Genomic DNA, 23969 nt, shown 5'->3' on the forward strand with positions numbered 1-23969 from the left:
AATGTCAGGTAGCAAAGGGAACCCAACATTGGCAACTTGACATTGGCATGTTCATATGTCACAAAATGAAACAAACTTGTCGCTTGGGGTATGCTCCCTGGGAACCTCTGGTGACTCCCAACTTACTTTCTGGCAGTTGTCTGAACCCATCCAGAGTCACAATGTAGCACTTCATTGCAAAGACTTAAAATAGGGATTCCCAACACAGGGTGTCTGGATGTTACTGGACTACAACTCCCATCATCCCCAAGCACAATGGCCAAAGGCCAGGGAGAAATGTAGTTGAAGAGCAGCTATCTGAGAAACCAAGATTCAGAACCCCTGGTTTCAAGGGATTCCAGGCAAGAGGACTGGGAAACACCATGACCTAAGACCCTGAAGACCCACTATCTGGATAGAGAATGCTGTGGTAGACAGACCAACTATCTGACTCAGTCTAAGCCAGCTTCAGATGTCCACCTTACATTGCGGCTTCATTTATGTGCAGCAAACCCACTGATACACACACACACACACACACACACACACACACACACACACACACAGCTCTGCGCCTTTGTGAAAAATCACCACAGTTGAGTGCTTGTAGCTGTGGATAAATCAAGTTAAAAGGCTTGATTCTGTAGTTGTAGCTGCAAGACAGTAGAAGTCTGCCTTGGCTTTTGCTTGAAAAAGATACTTAAAGCTTTTGCTTGAGCCGGAAGCTTACAATAAAACACCTACGTGGCTCAGGATTGCCCAAGATTGATCTGGTCTGTCTACCAATCTATCAGAGAAGCAGCATTTCTGAAGTTCAGACTGAACAAGACTCTGAAGTTCAGGCTGAAGTGCAAACTGTGCACTCAGGCAACCCAGACGATTTTTCTGCAGATAAATAAAGCAGTTGCCTTATCAAAAAAAACCATAAGAAGGGCTGGCTGGATGCCAGCCTCTCAGAACAGCCATCCGCTGTCTGCTGCCAAAGGAGGTTGAGGTGGCCTCAGAGGAGCTTCAAAGCTTGTCCCATCTACCAGCCCCACCCTAGTGTTGCTACCCTCAAGGCTCAGTCAGAACCCCAAGCTCCATCCACACCAAACCCTCCCCCTGGACTGGCCAGAAGGGATGTGCATGAACCAGCACTCAGCCGGTTTGGTGTGTGTGTGTGGGTGGTGGTGGTGGCATTGAGGAGCAGGAAGGGTGCTCACCCCTCTCCTGCTGCATTTCCCCTGCCGGCGCGGTCTCTAAAACTGCTGGTACAGGGTGGCAGTGTACTTCCTTGCTGCCCCAGTCAGCGTTGGACCGGAAGTGGCCGGTGCATGTGCAAGACGTGCATGATGCTGACTGGGGCGGCAAGGAGGAACGCTACCACCAGCAGTTTTGGAGACACAGTGCTAGTGGGGGAAACATGGCAGGGGAGATAAGCACCATCCCTGCTCCTTAAAAGTGACCCCACCGCTGCCACACCAGACTGAACTCTGTACCTCCGAACTGGTCCGGCAGTCTGGAAAGGATCGCTGAACTGGTTCATGCATCTCCCTACTAGCCAGTCCTCCCTTATATCGCTCCTGACAACTGCGGCAAATCTCGGGAGATCTCACCTTGAGATCCTGCAAGAGCCACTCCCGATTCTGTGAAGCTATGCTGTCTGTTTATGATAAGGCAACATCTCCCTGCCAGAATGCTTCCAGGTAGGCATGTTGATATCTACTTCTTCCCCCACCCAATAGGGTCCCCCCTGAAAGACCCAGGTGGGGGAAGCCCTGACATGAAGCTCACCGTGTTCACCCGTGGTGTGGAGCTCCACCTTGGGGATTCTCCTACACTGGATTAGACCAGGGTTTCTTAACCTTGGGCCACCAGATGTTGTTGGACTACAACTTCCAGAATCCCCAGACATGGCCTTTGTGGCTGGGAATTCTTGGAGTTGTAGTCCAACAATATCTGGGGGCCCAAGGCTAAGAAACCTTAGATTAGACTAAGGTCCAAGACTCTCCTTTGCTAGAAGTTTTCAAACAGGCTGAACAGCCACCTCTCAAGGATCTTAATCTAGAAGATCACCAAGGTCCTTTCCACCACTAAAATTCTATGATTCTATGATTTATTATTACTGGCTGACATCCAGCCTAATGGTACACTAGTGCAAAGAGCAAAGATGCATCCATGTGAGTAAACTGAAACAGATGCTCAAAGTTGCACTGTCTCCTGTGCTCTTGGTCTGCTTCTGCAAGCATTGCGCTTATGCAACAAGGATAGTGGGTAGCTTTGCATCATTTCGTGCCACACCTATGGATTGAAGAAGAGGATTCACAGCAGCAAGTTTGTGCAAATGCCCCCTGTTGCAGCTGTGCAATACTAGTCTGGAAAGCAAGCTCTCAACTGAGCAGAACTAGCTAGCGCAACATCCGTTCACTAGTGCAACATGTTTGCACTAGTGCAGTGCTAGTCTGCCTGTTATTCTATGTTGCTGCTTCATCTTTCAGCTCCAGTGGCAGGCTATACGCTGAGGAGGAGGAAAATGTGGAAGGGGCAAATAAACCCAGGCCATTGGCAGTTGCCCTCTTCAGCTACCCAGCAGTTTTGCCACTGCCATCTCATGCCCAGTTATCTCACCCCCTAGTTGCTTTGTTTAACATCCAGCCTGATGAAGAATTCTGGAGAATGCAAAAGCTTGCAAAACAGTCTCTGAGCCAGACCCACAAATTGTGGGCATTGGTCCCATCTCAAAGGGTGAATGCTCATAGTGATTTTTGGAAGTGACTACCACTCTAGAGATGGAAAGCAGGTTGCTGCACTGACAGCTTTCTGTGTTTTATTATCTCTTCTTTATACATAACCCCAAATGATTAGGGTAAACCTGTAGTCATTTTTGAACAGAGCAAAGGGTTAGGGTCAGAGTTAACAATGAACAAATGGTTGTACCCTCTCCATGGAGTACTTTTTGGAGGACATTCTTGCCAATGTCCACTTCCATTCCTCTGACAACATCAATATGGTATAGTAGTTTTTGTGTTTTTAAACTTCAAATGCTTTTAAAACACCATTGCAATTTGGGTCACTGCAGGCCTGATGGACGGGTCAATAAAAGCATGGTAACACTCTGAAAGCTGAAAGTATTATAAGTATCACCTATACGTAGGTGATAAAGTATTATCGCCTATTTTCCATCTCTGATAGTAAAGGTGAAGAGTGCCATCAAGTCAGTTTTGACTCCTGGCACCCACAGAGCATTGTGGTTTTCTTTCGGTAGGAGGGGGTTTACCATTGCCTCCTCCCGTGCAGTATGAGATGATGCCTTTCAGCATCTTCCTATATTGTTGCTGCCCGATATAGGTGTTTCCCATAGTCTGGGAATATGTTCCCCATATTCTGGGAAACATACCAGTGGGGATTCGAACCGGCAACCCTCTGCTTCTTAGTCAAGCATTTTTCCACTGCGCCACTTAAAGTGACATCTCTGATGGAAGACCTTGTCAAAAACCACAATGAGCATTCATCCCTATCCCCCCAGATGGTATTGACCAGTTGGCTCAAGTACTATAAGATGTTGTGTCTTTTTGTTGTTGTTGTTGTTGTTTTTGATGATGATCCTAATAAAGGGTTCATTTGTGATTTTGGTCCCTTCTCTCTGCACTTTCTCTACAGTTTCATGCACATGTCAGTGATGGCAGGATGACTGTCTAGAGATGGCCCACTACAGTCAGTGGGCTGGCGCATTAGTCCATGGCATAGCACAGAAACTTGCATGACATGTGCATTGAGAGACTCTCTGGACTATGAAACTTGTTCATGCATTGAAATCAATTCTGATGTTTTCTGAGCAGCACTGGATTGACACAATAGCTTTTGGCAATCAATCTTATCCACCAAGAAGGCTGTTCTTTTCTTCATCTTATGAGTTAAGAGAAATCACACTAATGCAAATGATAACAGAGGGAATTGATTCTGGAAAAGGAGAAAAAACATTAGCTCTTTTCACCCAGGCACTGATATCTGACTTGCATTGTTCTACGTTTCCCCCATCTGTGCCAAATATTCAGCATGGGTTTAATTTAAGTGTATACGGCTTAACTGACTTGTCATGAGAATCTCTCATTTGGGGTTTGAGTAACTGGCGGGGAAAAAAGCTCTCACCTGAATTATTAATCAGTTTCTTATTTGTTGCATTTAATTAAATCGGTAATTTCAAGCTTAAATTATAGCAGCAGTACCAAGATATCTATATTTTGACAGCCTCATAAAACATCCCATTGCATAACTGATTTTATATGATGAAAGGGAAAGCTATTCATGTGTAGTTGACGAGTGACGGTTTCTCAAATATATTCTTGCAAATAACCGACATGACATAAAGCACAAAATGTCACATTTCTGCAACACCTTTCACTATATGTTTTTTGTTTCTCCTCCTTGGTATGGATCACTTTGTGTGAAAAATCACTTGTGTGAAATTACCTTTTCAACTTAGTGCTATTATAGACTAAAACATAGTGGACAATATCCAAACTAATGCTGCACTAGTGCAACGAACCAAGATGCAGCCACACAAGAAGATCATGTAGCTAAGCAGATGCTCCAAGTTGTGCATTCTCTTGTGTTCTTGGTCACTTGTGCAAGCATTGGAGAGCAGATAGCTTTGCTTCATTCCCTGCAACATATGTGGACTGAGGAAGAGGTTTTGCAGCAGGAGGCATGCCACAGATTGAGTAAGCACATCCTGTTGCACCAGTGTGACACTAGTTTGGAATGCGAGCTTCTGACTTAGTAGAACTAGCTACTGCAACATCCTTGCACTAGTACAACATTCTTGCACTAGTGCAGCATTAGTCTGGATGTCAGCCAGCAGCTTTCAGCATAGGTTCTTATTAGGGGTGTGCAAACAGGTTCGGAACCGAACGAATTTGACTTCGAGTCGGTTTGGTTTGACAGTTCGGGGTCAAACCAAATTACCTACGGTTCGGCTTGACCCCGGACCAAACCTAATTTGGCCGTTCGTGCAGGTTGCTGACTAAATAGTTAAAATATATATATTGTTTTTAAATTTTCCCCCAACTTACCCCCTCCAGGGGGCTCCTCCAAGACCGTGAAGGTGTGTGTCCATGGAGGTTACCCCTCCCCCCGCTGGCCTCCATTATTGCAGCCATTGTCTGGTTCAGGTAGTCTTCGGCTCTTTCTGGCCCTTTCCCCTGGCACGGCAGTCTACAACATGGCAGATGGCCCCTGCGTGGCCTGGGTCATGACCACACTTGGATGGCTTTAAAAGGGGCTTAGACAAAGTCATGGAGGACAGGTCTATCAATGGCGACTAGTCTGGTGGCTATGGGCCACCTGCAGCCTAAGAGGCAAGATGCCTCTCAATACCAGTTGCAGGGGAGCAACAGCAGGAGAGAGGGTATGCACCTATCTCTTGCCTGTGGGCTCCCCAGAGGCATCTGATGGGCCACTGTGCCCATGATGCTGGACTAGATAGGCCTTGGGCCTGATCCAGCAGGTCTGTTCTTCTGTTCTTATGACCCCTGATTCTAATATTATGAGAGGGAGAAAAACCTCTCTCTCTATCCACTTGATCTGTACTGTGCATAATTTCATACATCTTTATCACATCCCCCCTCACCCACCTCCTTTTTAAGCCGCCAAAGCCTAAGCATTGTGGACTTTCCTCATTGGCGGGTCACTCCAGCCCCCTGATCATTTTGGTTGCCCTTTTCTATGCCTTTTCTAACTCTACTTTTCTATGCCTTTTCTATGCCTTTTCTAACTCTACAATATATTCTTTAAGGTGTGGTGACCAGAACTGTGCACAGTATTTATTCCAGGTATGGTTGAAACATAGATTTATATAGGGGCATTACTATATTGGAAATTTTATGTTCAACCCCTTTCGTAATGATTCCTAGCATGGAATTAACCTTCTTTACAGCTGCCAGACACTGGGTCCTAATTCTGCTTATACCAGGAGAATGTCTAGCCTTCTAGCAAACTAATTCAGCACATCTTCTTTAAAAGCATGCTTTCTCTCATCCCTCATCCCCACTGAAATGGAATTTATTGTGCTACGGAATGCATGTTCTTCACTGGGGGGAAAGATACAAGATGAGGATTGCATGTACTGGTGAAAAAACCCACTGTAAACAGTAGAAAACAATGCATGATTAATTGATATTTGCATGCACTTTTCTTCCCCACCAATTTGCTTCTTGTTTTTCAACTGAATTGCTTTAAGCAGAACAGATCAATCTAGTTGAATTTAGGAACAGAAACAATGACAAAAGGTGGTGGGGGGGGAGAGAACGCTGCACAGGGCCAGGAGGCTGACAAACAAATAGAAGCTGTCGATCAATCCAGAGCAGAAATGTGAACAAGAATGACCAGCTTTGACATGGTTGAAGCCCGAAAAGGAAATAAGGTGGGGAAACAGTGATCAAACGGACAACCTGGGCACCCCAGAGATCACCACCAAAAAACCACCCTACCATCCATAAACATGGACCGTGACTAGTTCTGATTGGCAACTTGGACCACCTACTGAAACTGCTGAACTACTAGTAGTAGTTGTTTATTTACGATCTTAGATCAAACATCAATATACACAGAATATACACGGTAAAGAGAGAAAACAAAAACGGAAACAAAGTCTAAAATGTCATCAAATACATAAAATCAGGAACCTTCAACAGTAACTGATTGCTGTGCTCTAGCTTCTCTTAGTTTGGTTAATGTGTAACAGAATTTAGCAACCGCCAGGGATATTGTTGGGTCCCTATCTTCTAATAGACATATAAGAATTGTCTCCACTGAGTGGCTTTTGAGATCTTTCAGATACTGAGATAAAAATAAATCTCTTTCATCAGTATAAAGTGGACAATGTAACAGTGAATACATCAATGTTTCGGGAGCAGCTCTGCAGGGGAGTTGTTGGACCACTTATGATAAACATCAGTCACTACTGGGATGCCTTTTAAGCTTTTTTAGGGAATTATCAATTTCTGTTTTCTCAGGGACAAAGAGAAAAAGCCATTTTTTCAGGCGAATGGTCTCAAGGCCCAGAAGTGTATTTTGTAAGGCTGCAATGTTTAATCAATTAATTGCCCCTCACATAATTTTTTTTTAAAAACCTCATCTCCAATATACCATGCTGTGAAAAATGGGCAGTTGGAGCAACACCCGTGCTGCTCTATGTGTAACCACCGCCGACAGTGTTGAAGAACAGGGCTGTTCTGCTATGGCAGCGGGCTTAAAGGTGCACAAATGCAGTTGTGCAATGCAACACCTGTTAATTCCAAGGAGCGCTGTGTGCCACAAGTGCATTTGCACAACTTTAAGGTGAAGTGGAACAGTCCTGTTTTGCAACACTGTTGGCGGTGTTTAGACACACGCAACAGTGTGGGCAGTGCTCCAGCTGCCCATGTTCTACTGCAGAGCATAGCTGGCGCCATTTGGATATTATAACCCCCCCCCCCCGCTGTAGCCATTTACAGCAGGGCGAAGGGGAGGAAGTCCGGAGGAAGTCAATCACCCTTGAGACCTGCTGCTCACGCTTACAGTGGGGCTTGTCCAAAGAGGGAAAAGCCGAATGTGTGATGGTGGGCAGTTCTGTGATTGCGAGACTGGATCCAGAACTGATGGAAGAATGCCTCTTCTAAGATGATAGCTGCTATGGTGCATACATACACCACCTGAAAACAAAGGAAGGATACCTCTTGTTTCAGAGTGATTGCTTTAATTTGTACACAAATGTGTACACATGTTGCCAAAAAGTGACCCCCTGCACAGGTGGTCAGGCTCTAAGATAATCTTTGCAGCCATCTAGCATTAAGAACTTCACCACGATGGAGCACAGATTAATAGTCAGGCTGTTAATACACACAACACACCAAAAGTGATGCGGTATTAAAGCATGCAATTTCTCTCTTTCTTAACATGCTTTTCAAAAACCTTTTCCTTACAAGTGAAAATGGGGCCAAGTGTTCTGCTTCACCATTTAAAAATGGTCTGGCTGCCATGGGCCAGATAATGTTGCTCTGGGGGCCAGCTGGCCTAGCTGGCATAGCTGATTCTTCCTTGTCAGCCATTAATTTAAATGTCAAATTTTGATCTGATCAAAGGCTGAAGGGCCATTGACTCATTAATCTATGAGCAAATCTCAGCAAACGATGTTTCCACAAAGCTTTTTGTTACAATGTGGCTTTTTTTTTTTAAAGGAACATTTCTGTGAGGAGGAGATCTATCTTTGCACCGCAGAAAATTATATGGAGATGAATCACAACCATCTGTGGCTTGCATACCACATAGGGATGTGAGAACTGGCTCAATCTCCCCCTCCCTCTGCTGACCTCCCCCATCTCTACCTGTGCTGTTTCAGCCGGGTCATATTTCGGCTGGGTCATGACCCTGGTCGTGCAAATGTCCCGTGCGCATGTGTGGTGCCCCCAAAATGGCTGCTGTGTGTGCAAATGGAGCTGAAACAGCCTGTGGGGAGAAGGGGGGAGGCCAACAAGGAGAGAGGGAGCCTCCAGAGACCACCCTGCAGCTGCAGCAGCACCCCTTGAGGCCGCACAGGCCCTCGATAGCTTTAAGTTGACCTTCTTTTTTAAAAAACAAATTTATTAGCACCTCCAAAACAGGCCCAAACCAGTTCAGATTCGAACTGAACCAGGCCCTCCACTCAGGGGTGCAAAACTGAACCTGCCCAGTTTTGGCATGTTCAAAACCAAACTGGATTCAAACCGGACTGGGCAAACTGGTTTTGTGCACATCCCTAATACCACACAAAAAACACAATATCTAAGAGATAGAGAGGATGCTGCTTGTGGGGTGTGTGTGTGTGTCTGCTCTGTGTCTACTAAGCATCGTGGCAATGCAATTGTGTTACTTCTCTTATCGTTATCAGTGGGAATAGTGTTGCAGCTGAATTAATGCTACGTTTAATAGACACGGAGCACCCCCAGCTCCACAAACAGCGTGGGCATGTTTTTACGGTAGCTCTCAAGCAGCACCTCTCTCTGTGATGTCTGGTTGCCTGACATCAATTAATATTTATCAGCTGGAGTTTTCTTCAAAATGTGTTTCTGGTCTTTTTCTTTAGAATGTCCCCCCCCCTTTTTAAACAGAGCATGCTTTTGTTTTCTTGAACATGTGATCTAATTGTACATCTGCAGTATATCATGCACCTGTATTCTGTATTTTCAGACCGAACACTGAAGATGGAGCCAGTGGCTGTCTTACACAGCTGAAGGGGAACTGAAGCAGAAATTGATTGGCACAAATGCTTTGTATGCCAAGAAGAACAGGGAAAAGGTGGGTAGGTGGGGGAGGAGAAAGCATATCAGGCAACAGAACAAGGTGTGCATCACCTCCTGGAATCTGTATTCGTGCATCAGAACGGAAGAGATACAATGATCATGTATTCATTGACACATTGGGCTGGAGACAGATGCATGTCATATTATCATTCCGACATACTGTGCACCATTCAGTCTACCTTGTAATGGAATTGCTCAAGAGCATTCCTAAGCAAGACTTAAGAATTGCGCCAACGCAGCTGCACAATGGATGGCCTTTGGAAATAATGGCCCTCCACTGCGCAACTGCATTTGCACAATTCTTGAGTCTTGCCCAAGAGTGCTCTTGAGCAGCTGTGCACATGTTCTGTTACAAAGCAGACGGAACATGGTGCAGTATTAGGGATGTGTGCAAAACGTATTCGGGATTCAGCACATTCAGTAGGGATGTGCCGAATCGCTTCAACGGGGCGGGTAGCGGGACCATTAAGGACGAGTAAATGAGGTCCTTAGCTGCTCCTCCATTGTCCCACTGCTTTTCCTGTTGCGGCGCTGCGCTGCTCAGAAGTCCGTGTGCAGCTGCTGCACTGACCCAGCAGCCTGCATGCAGCACAGGACACATCCAGGCTGCTGGGTCAGCATAGCAGCTGCGCACGGACCTCTGAGCAGAGCAGCACTCCAGTAGGAAAAGCAGTGGGGCAGCAGAGGAGCAGGTCAGGACCTGCTTTCCTTGTCCTTAAAGGTCCCGCTCTCCACCGAAACACTTTGTTCACGTCCCTCCCTACGCAGTGTCAGCTTCTGCCAGCAAGGTGTGCAGCTTGTGGCACACCTCCTATGTTTGCAGGGAACTGTTGCACAACAGCACAAGGGTGAAAGAGGTTGGGCAAGGTGTTTGAGTGGGTGGTGGCCTCTCAGCTCCAGGCAGTTTTGGATGATGCAGATCATCTAGACCCATTTCAAACTGGCTTTCATGTGGGCTATGGGGTTGAGACTGCCTTGGTTGGCCTGATGAATGATCTCCAATTTGCTATTGACAGAGGGAGTGTGAATCTGCTGATCCTCTTGGATCTCTCTGCGGCTTTCGATATCATTGACCATGGTATCCTTCTGGATCGCCTGAGCGGGTTGGGGTTGGGTGGCACTGTTTCACAGTGGTTCTGCTCCTACCTCTCTGGTGGATTCCAGATGGTGTCACTTGGAGACTGTTGCTCTGCAAAGCAAGAACTGAAGTATGGAGTTCCACAAGGCTCCATACTGTCTCCAATGTTCTTTAAAATCAACATGAAACCTCTGGGAGAGTTCATCAGGAGGTTTGGTGCTGGGTGTTATCAATATGCTGATGACACCCAGATTTACCTTTCCATGTCAACCTCATCAGGAAATGGCTTATCTTCCCTAAATGCCTGCTTGGAGGAGGTAATGGGCTGGATGAGGGATAACAAACTGAAGTTGAATCCAAATAAGACAGAAGTACTGACTGTGCGGACCCGATGGTTTAGATCTGCCTGTTCTGGATGGGGTTACACTCCTCCTGAAAGGAGCGAGTAGCATGGGAATGCTCCTGGACCCAAAGCTTTCCCTGGTTTCTCAGGCTGAGGCAGTGGCCAGGAGTGCTTTTTATCAGCTTCAGCTGATTCGTCAGCTATGTCCATTTCTAGAGGTGAATGACCTTAAATTCTGACCAGCCTAATGACATAGGCTGCTAACCTCCAGACTTGACTACTGTAATGCGCTCTACATGGGGCTGCCTTTGTATGTAGTCCGGAAACTACAATTCGGACAGAATGCAGCAGCCAGATTGGTTTCTGGGACAACATGAAGGGACCATATAACAGCCATTTGGAAAGAACTGCACTGGTTGCCAATATGTTTCCGGGTGAAATACAAAGTGCTGGTTATTACCTATAAAGCCCTTAACGGCTTGGAACCAGGCTATTTAAGAGAATGCATCCTCTGTCATGAACCCGCCCGCCTTTTACGATCTTCTGGAGAGGTCCGGTTGCAGTTGCCACCGGCTCGTCTGGTGGTGACTCAGGACTGGGCTTTCTCCATGGCTGCCCCAAGGCTTTATAATATGCTCCCTACTGAAATGAGAGCATCTCCTTCTCTGTTTGTTTTCAGAAAGACCCTCAAGACTTTCCTGTTCTTGCAAGCTTTTAATTAGAATTTTAATAGTTTTAATAATTTGTTTTATATTGTTTTTATCATGTTTTGTTTATTTTAACCTGTGATTTTAATATTGAGATTTGCACACCGCCTAGAGATTTACATATCAGGCGGTATTAAAATATGATTAAATAAATAAATAAATAGTGCCATTTTGAGCATCCCTGTGACTTCATGGAACTGTGCAATCTTCTTGCACTAGTGCAGCTTTGTTCATTGTGAAAGTGCTTTCTGAGTCTGGATGTCAGCCAGCCTCATTGAAGACATGTGAAACCATGAGCATGAGCAGTTTAGAAATAAAATGAAAGGGGGGAAAAGGGTGGGGGCACCACCAAAGAGACAGAAAATGAGAGGGGACCCTCAGAAGTCTCATTATCTTTAACAGGCCTTTAAAAATCATTTGTCAAGGGCACCTTCTTCCTAAGGAGGCTAAAATCAACCAACCTCACTACAGCCCTGCTCTGCTTAGTACTGAGGACCCTACTGAGTGTCTACTTAGTACTGAAGGTCCCCTCTCAGTTTTTGTCTTCAGAAATAAATTGAGGAAGACACTTGGTGATAAAACGGACTTTGCCCAGCCCCTCAATCCATGGGCATCACAGCTGCTATTCCTCACAGAATCATCTGGATGTGCATTTCAGACAGATGGCTGAAGAACTGCCAAGAGATGTGGAGGAAGCTCTTAATGTGTTAATAGAGGAGGTTTCCCAAGGGCCTGCAGACAGAGACCTCAAGCTGCTAAGCTGGTTGTACTGTGTCTCTGTGAAAATTACAGCAGACACCAAATCTTCTCCAGGGCACAACTCTATTGGAGGCCTCATCATGCAAAGTTCATAAATTGTAGTATCTGAGACTTTGCACCTGTTCCGTCAATGGCAGTACTCCGGAGATTACGTGGATGAGGACTCCAACAGTGATTGCCACACACGGCTGATGGCTATTGCCCAGGACATTGTGTTCTTGGCTACAAAAGGATGCAAGCAGACTCCCAGGCATGTGGGACTTGGAATGACAATTCATCAAGCAACTAGATCCAAATACAAGAGCAGTTTCTGCATGCAGCAGGCTGTTGGCTGAGCTATGACAGAGTCATACAGTACTTGCTGACACTGCCAGGGAATGTTGCACTATCAAGGTGCACTATCACGGTGTAATGAACTTGGGAGATGGTTTTGATCTGCCTGTTCTGGATGGGGGTCACACTTCCCCAGAAAGAACAGGTATGCAGTCTGGGGATACTTCTGGACACAAAACTCTCCCTGGTGTCCCAGGTTGAGGCAGTGGCCAGAAGTGCCTTTTATCAGCTTCGGCTGAAACACCAGCTGCGTCCATTTCTTGAGATAAATGACCTCAGAACAGTAGTACATCTGATGGTCACCTCCAGACTTGACTACTGCAATGAGCTCTATGTGGGGCTGCCTTTGTATGTAGTCCAGAAACTGCAGTTAGTCCAGAATGCAGCAGCCAGGTTGGTCTCTGGGTCATCTCGGAGAGACCATATCACTCCTATCTTAAAAGATCTACACTGACTGCCGATACGTTTCCAGGCAAAGTACAAGGTTTTGATTATAACCTATAAAGCCCTAAACAGCTTGGGCCCTGGGTATTTAAGAGAGTGTCTTCTTTGCTATGAACCGCATCACCCATTGAGATCATCTGGAGATGTTTGTCTACAGTTGCCACCGGCTGATCTGGTGGCTACTCAGGGACAGACCTTCTCCATTGCTGCCCCAAGGCTTTGGAACACACTTCCTGCTGAAATAAGAGCCTCCTCATCTCTTACAACTTTTAAAAGGGCAGTCAAGATGCATTTGTTCACTCAGGCTTTTAATTAGATATTGTTTTAATTGTGTTTTATTTGTGTTTTAATAATTTTAACTTTTTAAATTTTAATTGTTGAGATGCGTTGGTCTTTTTATTGGTTGTTTTTGTTGTCTTGTGAACCTCCCAGAGAACTTGCATTTTGGGCAGTATAAAAATTGTGTGAAAGAAAGAAAGAAAGAAAGAAAGAAAGAAAGAAAGAAAGAAAGAAAGAAAGAAAGAAAGAAAGTTTGGCTGACATGATGAGGAAAAATACTCAGAGTAGTCCCATTGAAATTAAAAGGACAAGTTAGACATTTCCTAACTTGTTTTAAATTTCAATGGGACTACTCTGAGTAATTTCCCTCCTATCATTCACTGTGTTTACAACAGCATTACTCACCCGTACCATTTTGTGTAAGTCTGAGTACTATTCATGTGGAAAGTTGCTGAATCAATTATTGTAGCACTGAGTCGGTTTAAAAGGAGACAGCTGTGTATGCAAGCTAGTTGCCCTCTGAGTCAGAAAAGAAAAGGTGTTCTGTATCCTGCTGCCTGTTCATACTCATATTATCTTTGTTTGTGGACAATACTCGGCAATTGCTTTTGTGCCCGACAGGATATACACATGACTATAGAATACACATATGACTTTTTCTGCATCTGATTACGAATTTCCTTAGGACAGTCCTTTAGTGGTGCTCTCTGGGTGGTCCAGGCATCATTTATGCTCTCCAGGCATGCTTTTTGTAGCGCTATCATTGCAGACTCTATGTGCCTGCGCATTGTTCAGTGATGCCAAGAGTGCCCCAGGAAGCCCTTGTCCAATCATCACAATGCATCTCTAGCATCAAACAGAATAAAGCCAATGGCAGATTTGGAACACATTCACAATCTGCATAGCTGACAGCTATACATTCAGGAAACTAATGCAGAACACTCTTTGCCACAGAGGCAAGGCCAAATATCTTCCTGCAGAAGCAAAGACCTCCCTGTCTGTTGGCAAAAATACAAATAATGGACAAAGTGGTTCCTGTCACTGAAATAGGGATGCTGGCTTTGATTTCCCCCTAGATTCTATACTTGCACCTTGAAATGCCGCTTGATCTGCAGACACGAGATGATCATGCTTCTGTGATCCATGCAGCCAATATCTTCACTTGCTGTAGATCAAGCGGCTGTGAAAGGTGCAAGGGTAGGTAGACCGGCTCGGTTTCTTTCCCCCTCATCCATTAGCAACCCTATTTGCAGACCTGACAACATTAAAAAGTGACAGTATCCAAGCTCTTAGAGACATACTGTATGGGATGCGCGGTGATCACAAACTGACGAACTGGACGACAGTGTTCCAGGAATGCTTTTCTGGCTGACAGACATCTGACATGGCCTGGGAGGGGGTGGCACTCATGCTTTTGCTTACCTGCTCATGGTCGCTCGCCCACCATTGCCCATACTCCCTTTTGGAGTGAAACACTCTATTTCCGACTTGTGCTGGGCCAGCCTCCTGCCTTTGTACCTAACAAATCATGACAACGACAGGAGCAACAAAAACAGAGAGAAGTGATTGTGTGCCCAAGTGTCCCCCTATCCTACAGCAACGGGGTGGAGGAGGGAGGGCCAGGCGCATGCAGAGACAGTGGTGCGTCTTCCTGAAGGCACTGTAGGCCTCGGGTGGAACTTACAGCTCAACGTGCGCAACCTGACTGCTCCTTGGTTTTTGGCAAATGGGACCCAAAATAGCAGTCCCTCAAGACACACCTTTGGAGCCCCATGGGAAGGAAGCTGCTGGAGGGATTGCAGGGGAAAGGGCTAAGCACGGCCACCTCGTGCACCACTTCTCGGAGAAAGTTCATCCATCATGGCGGCAAGTAAGTACAGAAGGACCACCAGTTCCCGCCGCGCATGCACTCCCACCTCAGCTGCCACCTCCATGTCACATGAAACTGGAAATATCAGCTGGAGAACATGGGGTACTCACTTCAGCCCGTCTTTCACTTGACATCCATAACCAACATTTGAAGTTGGCCTGTTGATGTTGGGCGGAGATGGGCACTGAAAATTTTAAGCGCAATATTTCTGGCTTCATACAACATGGAAGCAGCAGCTGTGGCAGGAGCACACACTTGGTGGGAACTGGCAGTTCTTCCGGGTTTTCTTGCTGCCATTACTTGTGAACCTGCCTTCTGCTACAAATAGCTCGTTCCTGAAATGCCTTTGCTGTGTTAGGGTTTTGTTACACACATGGGCATGTGGCACATAATTCCACCCAGGCAAGGTCAACCGAGTTCGATAGCTGCCCCGACATATTCTGTTCGCAGACATTGTTTCCTCCTCTTCTTTTGCTTTCCAAGTAAGTATTAGTAAGAGTTAAATAATGCAGTGTGATACCGTAATCAGATTGCTTATTTATTGACTGTTTGTTGGGTCTGGTCTGTGCAGATTGCAGAATGAGGTGGCAGAATCTTGAGGTGATAGAATGGATTGTATCACATCAGACCATGGTGGGGGGGGGATGCCACTTTTAATGCTCCCCCATTAAAAAAAAAAGACATTTGCAAGCTCAAAAAACTAGCACATCTGGAGCATTTCCAGAAGGGGCTTTTGGCTTGGAATGGAGGGTGTGCATTTACATGTCAACTGGATTTGCACTGAAGTCGGTGCATGATATTAAGGAGCCCTTCACACATAATACAGGTTTTTGTTAAAGCCCACCCTGATTTATGTCTGCCGTTAAAAAATCCACTTTTTGCGTCAGAATTTTTGGACAAATTTGAACTCGCAGTAAAGCCTTGTAGTAAAGCCTGCTGTCTGGGAAAGCTCTAGGAGAGAGGTTCTAGCCCTTTCCCTGCGATGCTAATTTTCTGCTTGCAAGGTTTTCCCCCTCATATTGGAATATCCATAAATGTGATCCCTCACCTGCAGTCCGAAGTGGAGCAATTCATTCTACCCCCTCAGAACTCCACCACCTCATTCTGCTGCATGTGTAGCCTAGGCCTAAATGTGAGCAACAGCCCCCAAAGATTATGCAATCCTGAGCCTGGAATGAAGCTAGCATTGTAGTAAAAGAGCATCAGCTGGGGTGCGTGTGTTGTGCTTTGGGGAGCAAAATGGTGGGTACGGTGTGGGATAACTGTAACAGAGTCACGGAGAGGGAGCAACCAAATAGAGCATCCAAGACACTGGCTTAGCAGCCAAGTACATCCAGAACAACCAAACCCTCGGCTTAGCAGCGAGTTACAGACTACATATCAAAGTGACATTTGTGAAGTAGCTAGGAGGATAATTTGACCTTTCAAATCTGTTACCATTTCCAAAAGCAGTGTTCTGTGCAAGACTGTGCCAAGATCGCAAGTTATAAATGAGAACCATGCAGGGTAGATAGATGAATATATACGTACTAATATACGTCGATTCCTACAATGGATGAAAAAAGCAGAAGCACTTACTTAAAGAAAGGAAAAAGCTGGATCGGCTAGAAGTAAATGAAATTCAGAGATGCCATTTCGATAATAAACAGTTTTTCATACCAGGGGGAGGGAAATTAAGTAAACTCCTAGCAAGCAGATTAAAAGCAAAACTGGATTCAAGATTCGTTGCAAGTATAAAATCACAAACATTTTGTTCAAGTCAGATGATAATTCTAACAAATTTGCTATTCATTATGAAAGGTTTTATTTCTCTAGTATGCCGGGGGGGGGGGGGGTGGAGACCCAGAAGCACTTGAGCTGCAGCTGAAATCACTGAAAGATACAAAGGAAGTCAAACTGGATCACACAAGTCCTGCCCTGACATGGACCCTTTCCTCAGAAAGGTAGGGGAACAAACTCACCAACAAGGAAAGGAATATTTAACAGACCATGAGGCTGTTCTCACACACACCCCTAAACCAGACTAGGGGTAGCGCCATCTAGCCCCATTAAAAAACCTGGCTCTTAGCCAGGGTTAAGGGCTTGAGCAAGCCATTAGCCCAGGCTCCAGGACTGTGTATTTGCTGGGGCTATGTTTAACTGAACTGGCACAGAGATGGGCACCTAGAGCATCTGTCTCCTGGGCAGGGACGTCGGTAGGCGAGAGGGGGCTAGTGTTCACCCCCTCTCCAGCGGCCCCTTGGAGTGAGAGAAAGAATGAAGAAGATGGGGATGGCTGGAACTGGGGGGCCCTCAGGAGCTTGGGGACCCGGGCTATTTGAACCCATCTGCTCAATTATAGCTACACCCAGCGGTTTAGCAAGGTTGGAGTGGGCCCAGAGACAAGATTTTTAAATGCTCCCCCCTCACTGAAGCTCAGCTCTTGAAGTAAAGAAATCTTAAATGAGGCTGAATAGTGGTAATAAAAAGCATAGCAAATATATATCCTATGTGCACAATAGAACATCATCCTAAATTATTTTTTTAAAGGTTTTGTAAATTGTGGACGATGCAAGTCATTTAATGGTACTAGAGAAAGACATGCTCTTCTGGTAGCTCCAGGTCTTAACACTCACATCAATTTCAGAGGATGAATACAACTGAAGGAAGCCTTGGCAGGTGTGCGGCTGGGGGAGTCAGTCATGTGACTTGCCTCTGGGGCCCCCTCCAAGGCAGTGGGCCCCCAGACAACTGTCTCCCCTTGCCCTATTATAGTTACGCCCCTGGCTACACCCCTGCTTCTGGGGGATTCTCCCAGTGCACTGTGCATTTCACGCAGTGCATTGTGGGAACCCTAGAGGCCGGGACACATCGTCCCAGCTTCCAGAGCTGGATGCTGTGCCACACAGCGCAGCTCATCTGGGAGCACATCCTGCACTCCCAGAAACAAGCCATCACTTGTCAGGGGGGACAGTAAGCATAACCAGCCTTCCCCCCTGCCCACTGGCCGCCCTGCCCACCGATGACCTCCATGTCTTTGTGACACAGACCCACAAAGCGTGCTGTGACATCTTGTGACATCTTGTTGGCGTGAGCCTTCATTACCAAAATCTTTCTTCATTTGATGCATGAAGTGAAATGTCTTTGATGGTCACTATAAGCAAGGTTGGTCAGATTTTTCACAGCTACAATCACAGAGCTCAAACTCAGAATCTGGCAACTGGTTCAGAGTTCTGCAACCTGGTTCAGAGCTCTGCAATCTGGTTCAGATTGCAGAACTGGTTCAACAGCTTCAGAGTTCTGCAATCTCTGCTGCAGCAGTGATTGCTGCTTAACCCCTTTAAATTCCACTGGTACATCTTGTTAAGGCATGGAGGCTCCATGCCTTCATGGAGTGCATTCTTACACTACCACGGCTACGCCCATTATTCCCAATGGGAGTGGGAGGACTCAGTAGCCATGGAGGCTCCCTGCCTTTGCAAAGCTGCGCCAGTTGGGTATAAAAGGGCTCAGAAATAGTGAGCTCATTTGTTGCTCTGTCAGGTAGTGGCAAGTGAGCCGCTAGTCCTCCTGGTTGTAAAGATAGGTGGACAAGTAAGAATGAGGGGTATTAGTATTTGTGGACATTTTTTCTATACTATACTATACTATACTATACTATACTATACTATACTATACTATACTATACTATACTATAAATATTTTGAGTCAATAGAATAAATAAACACTGCTAAAACCATCTCCAACCGGTGAAAGGTATAATTAAGGCCTATAATTAATTAAGGCCTATACGTCTCATCTGGAAAGTTCTGCATCTTGTGCTCTCTCATATTCTGAACACTATATTTTGTCAATAAGCATATGTAATAATTTCCCCTGGGTTTTAAAAAACGAATGGTTTCGATTCGCTAAATTTTCCACTTATTTTGATTTAATGCATTGTGTTAATTTCATTCATTTTTCATTCATGTTTGTTTTCTAGAGATTTTTGAGACTCAGCCAGTTTTCTATTGCCTGTGTCTTTGTTGTTTTCAATGGGATGGAGATTTCCAGTATTGCACTACACTCTCAAGGTATCAAACCTGCCAGATTTCAGACAGATTGGGGAAAGGGTCACCATTTTATAGGCAGTTAAAAAATGTATGCATAGTATACGAATCCCAAAAAGAAAAGAAAAGAAATGAATACTGGATGAATGCTCATATTTCATTCATTCTCTGTATAAAACAAATGGAAATGAATGGGGCAGATTTGTTTTCATCCCATGCATTTAAAAAACAAATTCACATTCCTATTTATTAATGGGTTCTAGAGGCATTAAAATCGAAGTGCTATTCACACGACCACGTGAGTGTTTGGGCAGGCAGGTGCGGGGAGGCAGGGTTCAACCTACCTTCTCCCAGATGACTGCTAGTAGCCCTGCTGTGCACAAGCCACAAGCCCACACAACCCAAGCTACCGGGAGCAACACGGATGACTGTCCACAGTGCTGCTGGCAGTGTGGGTAAACAGAGGCTGGGACCTGTTATCTGAGCCTCTGAGAACCCCACAGTGCACCATGTGCCAAGGACAGTGCACTGGGGGATTCCTGCAGGGGACAGGCACGCTAGGCAACCGTATTTGTGTCAGCGCAAGCTGCTTGCAGCTTGCAACCAAGCCCAGGATTGGCTGCTTAAGCCTGCGGTCGGCCATTGGTAGGGCAGCTTCCTAGTCTTAGATTTAGGTAAATACAGTAGTAAAAGAAAACAGTAGACAGTTCTGTGTCTTCAAAGGGCTCACAGTTTCACACATAACACACACAGAGACACAGACACAGACACAGACACAGACACAGACACAGACACACACACAACGCTATACAGGGCTGAATAGGGACCATTGCTCTCCCCTTGCTAAAGATAGGAGAACCACCATTTTAAAAGTCCCCCCTTTGCTCAGTCAGCGGGGATCACTTGCCTGTGTGGTGCTGAAATAGCACCCCTTGTGTCCCCTCCACCACCGTCTTTCATCAAGGAGATAGAGGCCCCACACAATGCAATGGGGGCACTTTAATTAATTTATTTATTTTAGTGTTAAATTTATATACCGCCTTTCATTAAAACAATCCCAAGGCGGTTTACACAGAATTTAAAGACAAGATTGTAAAAAATGACACAATTAAAATCTTATGATAAAAACATAAAACAAATCTGATTAAAAATTTAAAAGAACAAGTATAAAAACAGTACAAAATACAAAGAAGCAGCAGCAGAGACCATCATATAAAAGCCTGGGCAAAAAGCCAAGATTTAACATGCTTTCTAAAAACTGTGATGGAGACCGAGGAGCAAATAGCCACTGAGAGAGCATTCCGGAGTCTGGGGGCAGCAACAGAGAAGGCCCTGTCCCGCGTGCATGGCAACTGAGCCTCCCTCATTGTCGGCACCGGGAGCAGAGCCCCCTCAGATGACCTCGTCAAGTGGGCAGCAACCCTTGGGAGCAGGCGGTCCCTCAGGTATCCTGGGCCCAAACCATGAAGGGCTTTAAAGGTCAAAACCAGCACCTTGAATTGGACCTGGAAATAAACTGGTAGCCAGTGCAGTTATTTCAAAATGGATGTGATGTGCTTCCACCAGGCAGCTTCAGATATTACAGCAGATATTAGCAGTCTGCCAGGGAAGCATCTCACAAGCTTACACTCTGCTGGGTGGGAAATACCTCTGGCATGGGGAGCATAAGGTATGTTTGGCTTTCTCTCTGGAAAATGATTACTCTGAAGCATATCTTTAAATCCCATTGACTTCGATGGGTTGTAAACAGATAAGCAATTTGCTTACCCTTTCCCTTGTTTTGGTTCTAGAAATCCCACTCAGGGAGCACAGATTATTTCTCATAGCATACAGCATGCATGCCCTTTTTCTTTCACCCTATAGCATGTGAGAAAGAGCCCCAGTTTGTGACAGGACACCAACAATGCTTGGATTTTAATCTCTCTAATTAGGCAGTGAGTAAGCCCAATAAGTTTATAGAGGCATTTTTCAAAGATGTGCGAAAAATGAATTGAACCTGTGTGTGTCTCTCTGTGTGTGTCTATATTAAAAAGTAGTTCTGTTTCCAAGCATATGGAAACACATTATATCTTTCACAACATATTTATATATTGAATCCACAATAATATCTGGCTTTGATATTTGGGGGCGGGGGGAATATCCCACATTTCACAGCAGCAGGATAAACTCTGGCAATGGTAGATAACAGAAGGACATTCTAGTTTGTTTCTAGTTGGAAAGAAATAACACCCTATAATAGTATCATACTGTCCAACGTTTCTCACATGGAAATAGGGATATTCTTGTACTGTACTGAAGGCAAATGCAGAATTGAGGGAGTATGTAAAGTTTCATCCCATTACAAGCTAAGCTCAGACTACTCTGAATGCAGATCCAGCTTCAGATGGCGGTCACCACTGCTGTTAGAGCCATCTCAGGACACGGTCTGATACAGGATGTTTACTGAAGTTAAGCAAGTCTGGTCAGAGTCTTTAAAGGAGACTGCCTGGGAACTCTGAATACACCACCTTGAGTTCCATGGTGAGGGAAAGATGGGATATAAGTGAAATCTATATTCTATTTCTGAAAGTGTTGAAATTTGGGATCCTTATTTCTTTCTTTAAAATATTTATATCCCGTCCTTCCAATACAATACTGCCCAAGGCAGTGAACAACAGAAGTAATATAAAATTTAACACAATAAAGCAAATAAAACACAATGTAGAATAAAAAGAATTAAAATTAAAAAGAATTAAAAGAATTAAAAACCCAATTAAAATTTAAATTAAAAATCCATCAGGTTGTAATAAAACATATTAAAAAGCCTATCGAAATAATTATGTTTTTAAGATTTTTTTTAAAAAAATCTTAAGGTTTTTATGGGAGGGGAAGCAGAGTACCAACAATTCTTAATTGCTGGGGAGCACTGTTTATTCCCAGAAAGCTCCAGAACAAGGGCAGGAAGCATTGCCTTCACTCTGATTTGGCTTCATGATGACATCCAATGATTGATGTGGCATTATCATTAAGCCAAATCAGAATGAGGGCAATTGCCATTATTGATAAGTTTGCCCTATGCCTTTTCATAATTTGATCCCCAAAATCAACAAAATGGCCCCTAACTTTCCAAACTGCAAACTGGTTAAGAAGAGGATAAAATTAAGCTCAGCCCTAGTCAGGAGGATAATCAATGGCTAAGTTTAACAGAGCCAACTTTCCTCTCCTATTTCAAATACACATTTAAAAAATAAAGCAAAATTTCCAGAGTGATGTAGTTTCAACAAACAATTTAAAACCTAGCTCACAATTTTATTACTTAGCAATTTAGCTGCATCTATGGGAATAACCTAAAAAAATAGCTATTGTAATCAGGCAATCACATGTAATTGCAACTACTGGTTTACACTAGTTGAAATGAATTTTCATGATGTGCAAGTCTAAATTTAATCTCTGCCATGGACGTACCAGGTGGCCATAGACAAGCCTCTAGGCCAGTGGTCCCCAACCTGGGTTCCTCCAGATGTTGCTGAACTACAAATCCCATCATTCCCAGCTTTGGCTGGGGGTGATGAGAGTTGTAGTTCAGCAACATCTGGAGGAACCCAAGTTGGGAACCACTGATCTTGCCAGATTCAGATGATCACTGGTGCCTGGGATCTTGTGCCTGGGATTCTGGGAATCTCCAGTTTGGTGTCTGGGAACCTCCAGCTCCTGGGGAGTGCACACTCTCAGCAGGCGTGTCGTCAATCACCAAAGTCTGGTTTCCGACTTTCTCCATTCATTTGTACCTGCATCTGAAGATGGGCAAAGAATGTAGAGTGAAAGCTGGGTGGAAGGCTCAGGAACTGGACTTTTGAGGGTTCACACAACATACCTGTCAGGAATGTGCAATCCCTGGGAACCAGAGGTTCTTGTGGACCTGCAGTGGATTGTGTGAAGCCATCCAGTAGGTAATATTTTAAATAGTAGATCATAACAACAACAACAACCCATGCTCAGATTACTCTGAACAAAGGGCTATCTAGCCTTTATTGCTGTGTTCTCCATCCAAAAGCCCTCTCCCTTGGTTTTCTTCCAGTAGTATATGAGGCAGCTGGGGTGGCCAGTACCATCTGGAGGAACTGATGCTTGTCATGATATTTGACCAGGTCTACACCCCTAGAGATGGAAAGTAGGTAATAGACTTGCAATACTTTCAGCGTTCAGTTGTTATCACGTTTTTCTAGTCCTCACCATTGGCTCTGCTGTGGCCAAATTTGAAATCGTGTTTTTAAAAACACAAAAATAACTATAAAACTATCAATGTTGTCAAAGGAACGGAAATGCAAATTGGCAGGAATGTGCACCAAAGATTACTCCATGGAGGGAGGACAACCATTTGTTCATTGTTACATAATGCTGACCCCAACACTTTCCTCTGTGCAGAAATGACTGCAATTTGCCTGTAACGTTTGGGGAAGGGATAGAAGGGCTGACAACATACAGAAAGCTGTCAGTGCAGCAACCTGTTTTCCATCTCTAGAGGGGTAGACATTGCCAAAAATCTCTATGAGCTTTCATCCCCTAGATGGTACTAACAGCCAAAATTTGGCTGTTACATACATCATTACTGTACTGTAATGATGTACATACATCATTACTGTACTGAGTACAGTGTTTTTAAGAAACACCAATTTAAAAATCTGAGTTTTAAAGAAACAACTGAAGACACAACTTTTTAGAGAGGCTTTTAAATACAGGTTCAGTATCCCTTATCCAAACTGCTTGAGACCAGAAGTGTTCCGGATTTTAGACTTTTCCAGATTTTGGAATATTTGCACACTGTAATGAGATATCTTGGGCATGGGATCCAAGTCTAAACACGAAAGGTT

At 44.8% G+C, this 23969-nt stretch overlaps 1 protein-coding gene across 4 annotated transcripts in view; it reads right to left on the bottom strand.

Moving 5' to 3' along the window:
• The window catches only part of GRM5 (glutamate metabotropic receptor 5), a 354535-nt gene that overhangs the window by 18994 nt on the left and 311572 nt on the right, over positions 1–23969 (bottom strand). For 3 of the 4 annotated variants that reach the window (XM_053306229.1, XM_053306230.1, XM_053306231.1), the window contains exon 9: positions 14644–14739. The exons of the other annotated variant lie outside the window; for it this stretch is intronic. In XM_053306229.1, the coding sequence (XP_053162204.1) occupies positions 14644–14739 (96 nt within the window). The remainder of the gene's footprint in view (positions 1–14643; positions 14740–23969) is intronic. 4 annotated transcript variants of the gene reach the window in all.

This window comes from Hemicordylus capensis, chromosome 3 (assembly GCF_027244095.1).
Source record: "Hemicordylus capensis ecotype Gifberg chromosome 3, rHemCap1.1.pri, whole genome shotgun sequence".
NCBI lineage: Eukaryota > Metazoa > Chordata > Lepidosauria > Squamata > Cordylidae > Hemicordylus > Hemicordylus capensis.